Source organism: Mustela nigripes, chromosome 16, assembly GCF_022355385.1.
Source record: "Mustela nigripes isolate SB6536 chromosome 16, MUSNIG.SB6536, whole genome shotgun sequence".
Lineage (NCBI taxonomy): Eukaryota > Metazoa > Chordata > Mammalia > Carnivora > Mustelidae > Mustela > Mustela nigripes.
The window spans coordinates 37,136,332-37,149,013 of NC_081572.1; the positions used below are offsets into that span (position 1 = coordinate 37,136,332).

Here is a 12,682-nt window from a genome sequence, read left to right on the forward strand (position 1 = left end):
GCAGAGAGGGGAGGAAGCAGGCTCCCTGCTGAGCAGAGAGCCTGATGTGGGGCTCGATCCCAGGACCCTGGGATCAAGACCTGAGCCGAAGGCGAGGCTTTAACACACTGAGCCACCCAGGCGCCCCCTAAATAAAATCTTAAAAAAAAAAAAAAGATTTTATTTACTCATTTGACAGACAGAGATCACAAGTAGACAGAGAGGCAGGCAGAGAGGGGAGGAAGCAGGCTCCCTGCTGAGCAGAGAGCCTGATGAGGGGCTCAATCCCAGGACCCTGGGATCAAGACCTGAGCCGAAGGCAGAGGCTTTAACACACTGAGCCACCCAGGTGCCCCGAAAATTAAATTTTTTTAAAATAAATTTTCAATTGAAAGATTAACCTTTCTAAAATTATTAATATACAACTTCACAATGACTATACAATATAGACCATAAATGGTAGTTAACTTATAAAGGGCTTCCTGTATACCAAGTTTATGATTAAGTGCTTTGCAAATCCTCTATCCTTCAATGTTCACAAAGATCCTATGATAGAAGTATTATTTATTAATAAGTTTAATAAGAAGTTTAGGGAGCTAAGAAATGCCAGAACCAGGACACAAACCCAAGTGTTTTGGCTCCAGAGCTTGAGTTTTTTTTTTTTCTTAAAGATTTTATTTATTTATTTGACAGAGAGAGATCACAAGTAGGCAGAGAGGCAGGCAGAGAGAGAGGAAGGGAAGCAGGCTCCCTGCTGAGCAGAGAGCCCGATGTGGGGCTCAATCCCAGGACCCTGAGATCATGACCTGAGCTGAAGGCAGTGGCTTAACCCACTGAGCCACCCAGGCGCCCCCACTTTTTTTGTTTTTGAGATACTTTTCATACCAGTGTGAGTCAACTCTTTATAAAAAGAAGTAATTAAATGCAATTTGCTATTTTGGACTGAATCTTAGAATAGCAAAAGGACATTTGTGTTGAAACAGGTGAAATTCAAACAAAATCTGTACTTTAGTTAATAATAATGTACCCATGCTAATTTCTTAGTTTTTGACAAATGTGCCATGGTTATATAAGATGTTAACATTAAGTGACATTGAGTGAAGAATATATGAGAACTTTCTGTGCTATCTTTGCAACTTTTCTGTAAATCTAGAAATATTCCTCCCAAATGAGATTAAAAAAAAAACCTGTAAGTTGGCAATAATTGGTAAAATAAAAACCAATAGTGAATTTTTAAAAAGAAATGAAAATCACAGAAAGATTTCCAGTTTATTATAAAGGAAAACAAAAACTCTGCTTCTCCAGTAAGCAGAGACGGAAAAGAATTCAGATCAACCAGTGGGAAATTCAAGAGATGGGCAGTCAGCTTTATATCAAAGCAGACCTCAAGGATTCTATTTACTCCAACTCTGTAGAAACTAATGGTGGATCATCTTTTAGTCCCAAATATAACATTACTCACTTGGGAAATCCCAGACAGACTGAATATATTACCTCCCACATTACTGTTATTAAGTGCCTACCACAAACTGACACTCTCACACATGCCTAAAATTCTACCAGCTCTAGAACTCCTTTATGGACTTCTGGCATGAAGGGCATTATCCATTTCTAATTTCACTTATGTATGAAATTCTACTTTAAAACTCTCTCACTTATTAATATACATTTAGGGATAAGAGAAATCATACAAAGTATTAAATTAAATGAAGTCATTATGTTTTTCTATGTGTTTCTAGATCTATCTTTTACAGAAAATTTAACATAGCCCACAATGACATCATTTATACTGATAAAAATCCTTGCATTCACGGGGCACCTGGGAGGCTCAGTGGGTTAAAGCCTCTGCCTTCGGCTCAGGTCGTGATCCCAGGGTCCTGGGATTGAGCCCTGTATCAGTTCTCTGTTCAGCAGGGAGCCTGCTCCCCACCCCCCTCCGTCCATCTCTGCCCACCTTCCTGCCTACTGGGGATCTCTGTCTGTCAAATAAATAAAATAAAATCTTTTTTAAAAAAAATTCTTGCATTCACAAAATGACCTAGAGACTTAAGTTTTTCAATATATATCATCTTAGACTGACAACAAGCCACAACACAACTTTCTAAGGCCTAAATAAAAACTACAATGATCAGAAAGTACGCAATGTTAGCTCTGTTCCTCAGTAGCTACAGTTTATTAAGCACTTACCAAATATCAGGCATTAAATTTTTAAATTACTCTTCTTATTCGAAATAATTGAGTAAAATAGGCATTATCACACTCATTTTACAGATAATGAAACTGAAGCTCGTTTTAAACAACTTGCTCAAGACAACGTTTTTAGTGAGCAGCCATATCAGGACTCAAAACAGCAGCCACTCTGGCCCTGAAGGTCATATACTATCTCCATAAACCAAATTTTTGCAATTTAGCACTACTGGATATGGGGATGGATAACTGTTCGCCATAAGGCGCTGTCCTATACATTATAGGATGTTTAAAGTATCTCTGGACTCTACTTACTAGATGCCAGTAGCACCTCTCCCATTAGTTTAACAACCAAAAGTTCCCACATATTGTCAACCGTCTCCTGGGGAGCAAAGCCGCTCCCCGTTGAGAACCGCTGTCATGACATGCTGCTTCTACATGCTGGTGTTGGGGACAGTTACCAAAAACATGTGCCTGGCAACCGACCTGTGAGCTGGATCCCGGCCCCTACCTTGGAGGCTTCTCATCCTACATCTATCCTTGGAATGGGGGTTCCACTTGTCTTTCACCTGCATGGTATACGTGACTAAACCCAGTTAAGGCCTCTTTATAAACGTTTAAGATCTGGCAGGCAGGTGTGAGGATCCATGCTGTCTTGCTGCTGCCCAAAGGCAAGCCTTGTGTGTCAGCTCTCTTTGCTTATTAGAACTGCCACCTACCAACCTGGAGGAGGCTGCCTCTCTCTTTGGTCCCTCTCTGCCCTCCACTTAAAGGGGGCTGGTTTGAGATTACACCACAGAAGCTTCCAGAAAAATGTGTAGCCTGATGATTCACAGACCTGTATCCCTGGGGCAAATAATACATTGTATGGTAATAAAAATAATTAAAAAAAAATAAAAGGGAGGAAACTGAAAGAAAAAAAAAAAAGAAGCTGCTGCATCCATAAGGTTTACAAACCAACAGCTGGCTAGGATACAGTTAAAGTATATAGTTTTTCTGAGAAGAGGTTATTTTTCATAAAACAACTTTCTAGAGTAAGTTCTAATTGAAAGAAGCTGGTGGTTTTAGCTAGAACCTTTGCTAAAGGCCACTGCAGGTCAAGCTGAGGCAATTCTGAGAACATACTACTTGTCCAGAACACTCAGCAAACAGAAAGAGGTTTTTTATTTATTTAGTATTTTGAGCTTGGCAGACAGATTCAGAGCAGTGCAAGAGGGCTTCCTGGAGGCAGCTCTCAGAGTGATGGAAGCAAAACTGAGAAGGCTTGGAAGACAGAGATCAAAGGTAAAGTCCCTAAGTCAAAGGGAAGGACTCAGGAGAACAGAGTTCACAAACAAAAGCAAACACTGCTCAGTGGGGGCTGTTGAGAGAGTCTCTGAAGTGGCTGACTCCAGCATGCACATGTTAATGGAAGTCAGAATACATAAAAGCCTCAGAGGGGAGGAAAAAACATAGTAAGGAGGGTAAATTCTAATATGTGGGCAAAAAGCTACAGAAGAGTTACTATCGCTCAAAAGCACTTTTTTTTTAAGTATACACTTAGTGGAAATTTTAAAAATTCTGACAACTGTGAAGAAATCATGGGAGCTATTTTCCTGTAGCTCCAAAGTGGTTCCTCATTCTGGATACAGGTATACTTTCAAAATAAAGAATAATAAAACCCGCATCTGAAAAGAAGTTTGGCTCTAATCTCTCAGAAAAGACTGTACTATATGTGTTTGCACAGTTATCAAAGTAATCAGGACATTTTAATTTAATACTGTAGCAATGTTAACCTTTGCCTGACGTCTACTTCATCATTACAGGAGCAGCACCAATCACTCCCGTGAGTTCCCATAAGCCAAGTACTTGAATATGTGCTTTTTTATGCAAGAGCTCAAGAAATACTCCTGACAGCAGTCTACAATGGTTCCACTCATTCAAAAGAAGAGGAAACAACTCAGGGAAGTTGAGCTAGAATTTAACAAAGAATTTTTTTTACTTTCAAGTTTATCTTTTCTCTTTCAAATAGTATTGCTATGAAAGATTGCTCTAACTGGTAAAAATGGCTTAAATGCAGGAAAATGAGGCGTGATCCACCCTCCCTACCCCCAGAAAGAGAATGAAAACATATTAAAGTTCTCCTACTTGCTGCAAGGTACACTACACCCAGGAATAAGCCTGGAGATCCACAAAAGTCACAAAGTATTCAGATCTTGATCAATATTTCCCTCAGATTTCAAAGTCACTTCTGCAAGTGTTCAGGTGCTCTTACATCTAGGATGCCCTTCTGAAGTGAGCTCTAAGAAAATGACTAAGGCAGAAGCCACTGAAAACGTTCGTTTTGCAAGAGATTCTAATATTTGCTGTTGCGGTGCTGCCACCATGTGGAACAACTTCAGAAAAAGTGGAACAAAATTACTCCTCAGGAGCAGTAAGACTCCTACCCGTCATGAGAGTAAGAACAATGAGAGGATCCCCACAGTAAAACAGATCATTAAAGGCCTTCATATGTTCAAAATTTTTACCATTTTGAGAAAATAAGACAGTTCTAAATATGTATGTGTGAATATACACACTTAAATTCTATCATATGCGTACATCCATGAAGGCAGTGACCGATAATGGGACCAGAACTAGGTTAGAATCCTGGCTATGTTACCACTAGCTGTCAGACTTTAGGAAAACCTTGATCTCTAATATGGAATAAACTCTACTTCACTAAGAGGATAAGAGAACTAAGTAATATAACTGAAAGCATTTAACCGGCATAGAATGCAATCAAATTTTTTTTTTTTTTTAAGATTTTATTTATTTATTTGATAGGCAGAGATCACAAGTAGGCAGAAAGGCAGGCAGAGAGAGAGGAGGAAGCAGGCTCCCCGCTGAGCAGAGAGCCCGATGTGGGGCTCGATCCCAGAACCCTGGGATCATGACCTGAGCCGAAGGCAGAGGCTTTAACCCACTGAGCCACCCAGGCGCCCCCAGCAATCAAATTTAAATACCCTTTTTCCTAATGACACAGTCATCATAAGTCTTAGGAACTTCTTAGGTGTTTGAGCTGCTACACTTTACATTCATGCACTCCTCCGCTCCCTATCAACAGTCTTTGACCCAGTTGACAAAAAAGTAAAATCAGTGGCCTAAATGTTAGTTCTAACACTTTTAGGTAAAAAGCAGGACATCCAGTTTGAGACGAAAAGTATGGGTTCAAGATTAAAAACAGGCCTGTATGTCTGTTGACTACCTTAATCCAAGCTTTTCAGTTCTTCATTAAAACGAGCATGAAGAGTTCAAAAAATGATCTGAATGTAAGGCCGGGATAGGAGTAGGGCAAGCATGGCACACCTCACTTTCAGGTTTGTGTGGGTACAGACTGACACCTGAATGTGAGCACCACCTTAAATTTTGCAGCCTGTATGCCTTGCTAGCACTCAATTGAACATATCAGGGAAAAGTTCTGCTACCGAGAAATCTGACAAGAATCAAAAAGATTTTCTATTTATTTATTTTTAAAAGATTTTATTTATTTATTTGAGGAGAGAGACAGTGAGAGAGAGAGAGCATGATTGAGGAGAAGGTCAGAGAGAGAAGCAGACTCCCCGTGGAGCTGGGAGCCCGATGCGGGACTCAATCTCGGGACCCCCGGGATCATGACCTGAGCTGAGGGCAGTCGTCCAACCAACTGAGCCACCCAGGCATCCCAAGATTTTCTATTTAGAGGGTAATAGGTCCAATGATAATTAACGCTGATACCTGCTCTAAGAAAATTGGTAATAAAGACGGCAAAACAAAAGTCATTCCTTGGGATGCCTGGGTGGCTCAGCTGGTTGAGCATGAGCCTTCAGCTCAGGTCGTGATCCCAGAGTCCTGGGATGGAGTCCCACATTGGGCTCCCAGCTCAGTGGGAAGTCTGCTTCTCCCTCTCCCTCCACCTGCTGCTCCCCCTGCTTGTGCTCACTTTCTCTCTGTCTCCGACAAATAAATAAAAAGAAAAAAAAAAAGTCATTCCTGAAACAGTTTCTCAAAATCTACCAAGGAACCTTAAATTTTCTCTAAAAGTTTTCTCAAAGATAACTGAGTATAAGTGGAAAAAAGACAGTCTCTTCAATAAATGGTGCTGGGAAAACTGGGCAGCTATATGTAGAAGAATGAAACTCGACCATTCTCTTACACCGTACACAAAGATAAACTCAAAATGGATAAAAGACCTCAATGTGAGACAGGAATCCATCAGAATCCTAGAGGAGAACATAGGCAGTAATCTCTTCGATATCAGCCACACCAACTTCTTTCAAGATATGTCTCCAAAGGCAAAGGAAACAAAAGCGAAGATGAACTTTTGGGACTTCATCAAAATCAAAAGCTTCTGCACAGCCAAGGAAACAGTCAAGAAAACAAAGAGGCAACCCACGGAATGGGAGAAGATATTTGCAAATGACACTACAGACAAAAGGTTGATATCCAGGATCTATAACGAACTCCTCAAACTCAACACACACAAAACAGATAATCATATAAAAAACTGGGCAGACGATATGGACAGACACTTCTCCAATAAAGACATACAAATGGCTATCAGACACATGAAAAAATGTTCATCATCACTAGCCCTCAGGGAGATTCAAATTAAAACTACATTGAGATATCACCTTACACCAGTTAGAATGGCCAAAATTAGCAAGACAGGAAACAACATGTGTTGGAGGGGATGTGGAGAAAGGGGAACACTCTTACACTGTTGGTGGGAATGCAAGTTGGTGCAGCCTCTTTGGAGAACAGTGTGGAGATTCCTTAAGAAATTAAAAATAGAACTTCCCTATGACCCTGCAATTGCACTCCTGGGTATTTACCCCAAAGATACAGATGTAGTGAAAAGGGCCATCTGTACCCCAATGTTTATAGCAGCAATGGCCACGGTCGCCAAACTGTGGAAAGAACCAAGGTGCCCTTCAACGGACGAATGGATAAGGAAGATGTGGTCCATATACACTATGGAGTATTATGCCTCCATCAGAAAGGATGAATACCCAACTTTTATAGCAACATGGACGGGACTGGAAGAGATTATGCTGAGTGAAATAACTCAAGCAGAGAGAGTCAATTATCATATGGTTTCACTTATTTGTGGAGCATAACAAAAAGCATGGAGGACATGGAGAGTTAGAGAGAAGGGGTTTGGGGTAAATTGGAAGGGGAGGTAAATTGGAAGTGTCATGAGAGACTATGGACTCTGAAAAACAATGTGAGGGGTTTGAAGTGGCGGGGGGGTGGGAGGTCGGGGTACCAGGTGGTGGGTATTATAGAGGGCACAGATTGCATGGAGCACTGGGTGTGGTGGAAAAATAATGATACTGGGACGCCTGGGTGGCTCAGTTGGTTAAGCAGCTGCCTTCGGCTCAGGTCATGATCCCAGCGTCCTGGGATTGAGTCCTACATCAGGCTCCTTGCTTGGCAGGGAGCCTGCTTCTCCCTCTGCCTCTGCCTGCCACTCTGTCTGCCTGTGCTTGCTCTCGCTTCTCTCTCTATGACAAATAAATAAATAAAATCTTAAAAAAAAAAAATGATACTGTTATGCTGAAAATAAATAAATGAAAAAAAAAAGATAACTGAGTATAATATAACATTATAGTAAACTATAATGCTCTTAAAATTTCTTAACCTGTTTTTACTACAACAAATCAGGAAGTGATTTGGAGGGGTTTTCAAAGAGACCCCCTGATGTGTTGCCTGTTTAAATTCTGTACACATGGGTATGGTGTGGGAGAAAATAGCTAAAAACAAGACTGGCATGTGTTGATAATGATTGAATCTGGTAATGTTAAATGGGTTCATTTTATTTATCTATTGTTTTCATTTAGTCACCCTAACTTCGAATGTATTTGAAAATTCCCATAATAAAAAGTATAAATAAATAAATATATGTATAAATACATGTATTACTTGAGAGTATTGTGGGCTGGACAAAAACCAGTTCCTCCTCCACAATGAAAACTTAAAATAAGTCAAATTAGGCTTGCTCCAGATCATTCCATCCTCTCAACTAATCTGGATAAAGATCCAAGTGCTTGGGTACAACAAATGAACAACAAAACAAAAAAACTCTTTACTAATGGGGGCCTGGTTGGCTCAGTGGATTAAAGCCTCTGCCTTCGGCTCAGGTCATGATCCCAGCATCCTGGGATTGAACCCCGTGAACTCCGCATCAGGCTCTCTGCTCGGCGGGGAGCCTGCTTCTCTTCCTCTCTCCCTGCCTGCCTCTGCCTGTTTGTGATCTCTGCCTGTCAAATAAATAAATAAATTCTTTAAATAAATAAATAAATAAGACTTCTTTACTAAACCATCAGTTAGCCCCTATCCCTCATCATCTAATTTTATAGGTTCTATTTTTAAGAATTTACATTGGTATAAAAATGCCTTTTTTCTCCCCAAACTGGAATTACCTATGAGTTAGAACTCATTTTCATCTCACTCCATTCCACACTCCAAGCTCCACTGAATATGAGTACACAATATCCTGCACATCTGGAACCCTGAAACCTGGAAGCATGGAGCCTAAACTCTTATCTTCTCATTTGTCCTCAAGTAGAAAATTTCAAAGACAGCTGCTCAGGGTAACAGTGACTCAAAAACAATACCAAAACACAACTTGGGACCAGCTAAACATTCTATAAATAGACACTAATGCCTTATAAATTTCTTTCTTTACAGAATTTTTAAAAAAAAGGTGCCACATGGTCCTACTTGAGGGAAAAAAGGAGAGGCTGAATCTTCTAATACTGCTGGTGATACCTTTCAGAAGTCATGGTTTAAGCACATACACACCCACACCAACTTCTGTGCCTAGAAGGTAGCTAGATAATTCCTGAGGTAGGTAGTACCATAATACCTTAAAAAAAATGTGGCTTTCTTCATCCTTTGACTTTGACACTAAACTTAAAGGCTCATAAACAGAAGCCAAGGCTAGTCAAAGAGTAAAATGACCCAAGTGAAATACCGAAACAGAGATCTGAGCACATGATTCAGAAGTGAGAGACAATGTCTATTTCAAGGGCAAATTCCAACTCTATTTCAAAAAGTTCACAAAGAAAGTGTTCAGAGGTGATCTACTAATTAACTCAAAGTTATTCACCTCCAAGTAAATACTGCATTGGGCAAAAAGGGGAAAAAAATGGCCATATTCCTCTGCCTTCTCAATAATGGTACCTAGTGATCAATCATTCCATTTGAATGAGCTCCAGTTACTAGTAGTCAACATACAACTTGGGACTTTCTCCCTTTCATTATAAGGACAAAGTTAAAAAAATTAGTAAGAGAAATAAAAGGTCCCTAAACTTTAAAGTATTATGTTCTAGCTGCCAAATATTTAGAACATAAGCTGAGAGAAAGAATTTTGTCCTAGAATTTTCCTGTAGAAGATTGCATTACAATAATCAAGCAATAAATATAACTTTGTTTCTATTTCTACACTACCAGAGAAGACCAAAAACATCAGAAGAAATAATCCTTTAAAACTGACATAAATTTAAGGTAAAACCCTCTTGAAAAACGATGAAAGAACCAGTTTTTGAGGAAATACAGGGGTAGATATGATACAAAGATTTGCTTTAAGACCCTTGTATTTGCGGCGCCTGGGTGGTTCAATGGGTTAAATAAAGCCTCTGCCTTCGGCTCAGGTCATGATCTCAGGGTCTTGGGATCCAGCCCCGCATCAGGCTCTCTGCTCAGCGGGGAGCCTGCTTCCTCCTCTCTCTCTGCCTGCCTCTCTGCCTACTTGTGATCTGTCAAATAAATAAATAAAATCTTTAAAAAAAAAAAAAAAAGACCCTTGTATTTTAGTACTTGGTTTTCATTTCAGAAAACACCTACATAATCTTGAGGGACACAGAGAATTCATGTTTCTCATAGCTAACCTTTTTCAATGCCCCAAAGATTTGTTTTAAACAGGCTTTTTAAAGGAACCTATTCTAAGTACTGCTCTCTTTATAAAAGCAGAAGCTTATTACCATTGGATTTGAATCTGCTATGAGATCCCGCAGAGAATCCAGAAATCCCTGATCTTCCACCATTTGGGCATTGATATCATGGAGTTTTGCCACACAGACCGCTGCTGTTTTCCGAACATAGGGATCTTCATCCTTCAAGCACTTGCGGAGAGGCTCACAGAGATATTCTGTAATCTTGTCCACCCGGATGCACCCCATGGTCCTGACTGCTAAGGCCCGAATTAGAGGATTGGGATCTTCACAGTCCTTTTAAAAAAGAAAGAAAGAAAGAAAAACAATCATTGACAACTACAGGTGTACACGGTGACTAAAGGAAAACAGTCTTGTTTCTATAAGCCACAAAAGAACACTTCCTTAATGTAAGCTTCCAGTTATATTCTGTATCATAACACTGATCTCCTATGCTTTTGTTTCCTAAGTACAAATCTTAGTTGCCTATTTAAGAGCTTAGGTTAGGGTACCTGGGTGGCTCAGTTGGTTAAGCAACTGCCTTTGACTCAGGTCATGATCCTGGAGCCCCAAGATCAAGTCCTGCGTAGGGCTCCCTGCTCAGCAAGGAGTCTGTTTGTCCCTCTGACCTCTCTCCTCTCATGCTCTCTCTTTCTCATCCTCTTTCTCAAATAAATAAAATCTTTTATTTATTTATTTATTTATTTATTTACAGAGATCACAAGTAGGCAGAGCAGCAGGCGGGGGGGGGGGGGAGAAGCAGGCTCCCTGCTGAGCAGAGAGCCGGATGCAGGGCTCAATCCCAGGACCCTGGGATCATGACCTGAGCTGAAGGCAGAGGCTTTAACCCACTGAGCCACCCAGGTGCCCCTAAATAAAATCTTTAATAAAAAAAAGAGAGAGAGAGCTTAGGTTAGGAATTTATTTAACTGTTTTACAAAACACAATGAAGAAATGCACAGTGGGATTCAATCAAGGAGTAGGTGGAAGCTTAGTGACCTGGTATTATCATTGCCATGGCCATTAGTGGACATGCCTTAACAACAGAAAAAAGAAAAGGGGAAATGGAAAGATGTGTCCCATCCCAGAGTCAGTCTATAAATATCAAGCAGAGAGAAAAGAGGGCTGAACTTTGTGGGGCCTACAGCCAAGAAAGCAAAGGAAAACAGAAACTGATTTAGGGCTGACCTAAGTGTCTGGAGTTAAGTAGCAGAAAAGGCCCTCTGAAGTACCTTCTCCTTTTTTTAAAAATGAGCAGTTTATTTATTTATTTAAGAGATTTTATTTATTTATTTGATAGAAGAGATTACAAGTAGTCAGAGAGGCAGGCAAAGAGGAGGAAGCAGGTTCCTCGCTGAGCAGAGAGTCCGATGCGGGGCTCAATCCCAGGACCCTGAGACCATGACCTGAGCCGAAGGCAGAGGCTTCAACCTACTGAGCCACCCAGGTGCCCCTATTTATTTATTTTAAAATAATCTCCACACCCAACACGGGGCTAGAATTCATGACCCCAAAATCAAGAGTCACATGCTCTACCAACTAAGCCAGCCATGTGCCTGAACGTTCTCCTTTATTAGCAAATGCTTCCAAATATAGTACAAAGAGAATGCTCCTCAAACTGCCTTACATTAAAAAATTTCTTTAAACATTATAAACCTATGTATATGCTAACTTCCAAAAAATGTAAACTAAATTATCTTCCCAATGATGTAGTCCATCTATGAACCACCAGACGGAAAGAATGAAAATGTTGTGTTCTCTGATTCTGTACTACATAGCTAAACACAGGAAAAGAACAAAAATTCCATGAGAAGAAAGCATATTGTATATTTTTCAAAACAGTCTAATAGAAGCTAATTTTAGAAATGCTGGTTATGTTTGTTTGTTTTTAAAGATTTTATTTATTTATTTGACAGACAGAGATCACAAGTAGGCAGAGAGGCAGGCAAAGAGAGAGAGAGAGAGGAGGAAGCAGGCTCCCCGCTGAACAGAGAGCCCGATGTGGGGCTCGATCCCCGGACTCTGGGATCATGACCTGAGCCGAAGGCAGAGGCTTAACCCACTGAGCCACCCAGCTACTCTGATATTTTTGGTTTTTTTAATGGAGACTAAATTTCCAACAGAGAAAAAAACACTAGTTTAAAAAAAAGACATATATTAATAGGAACCACCTCATTATTATGTCCATCAAATCTAATGACAGGAAAAATCTGACTGCATATTCAATAATAAGAAATTTTTTAATGGTCAATTCTTTTTAGGATGTGACAATAGTATTGTAGTTATGCTTTAAAAAGAGATCTTGGGGTGCCTAGGTGGTGCCATCAGTTGTGCACTGGACTCTTGGTTTCAGCTCAGGTCATCATCTCAGGGTTGTGAAATCAAGCCCTAAGTCTGGCTCCAAGCTCAGTGCGGAGTATGCCTAAGACTCTGTTCCCCCACCCTGCCACATCTGCGCTTACACACTCTCTCTCTCAAATAAATAAATCTTTAAAAAGAGATCTTACTCTCACAAATATAAGGATGAAATGATTTTTCATCTTTATGATGTTTGGGATTTGCTTTAAAATTATCCAGTAAGA

The 12,682-nt window shown here is 40.2% G+C and overlaps 1 protein-coding gene across 2 annotated transcripts in view; it reads right to left on the reverse strand.

The window, feature by feature from the left end:
- The window catches only part of AP2B1 (adaptor related protein complex 2 subunit beta 1), a 127,722-nt gene that overhangs the window by 96,380 nt on the left and 18,660 nt on the right, over positions 1–12,682 (reverse strand). For both annotated transcript variants that reach the window (XM_059380553.1, XM_059380552.1), the window contains exon 5: positions 10,152–10,397. In XM_059380553.1, coding sequence (XP_059236536.1) covers positions 10,152–10,397 — 246 coding nt within the window. The remainder of the gene's footprint in view (positions 1–10,151; positions 10,398–12,682) is intronic.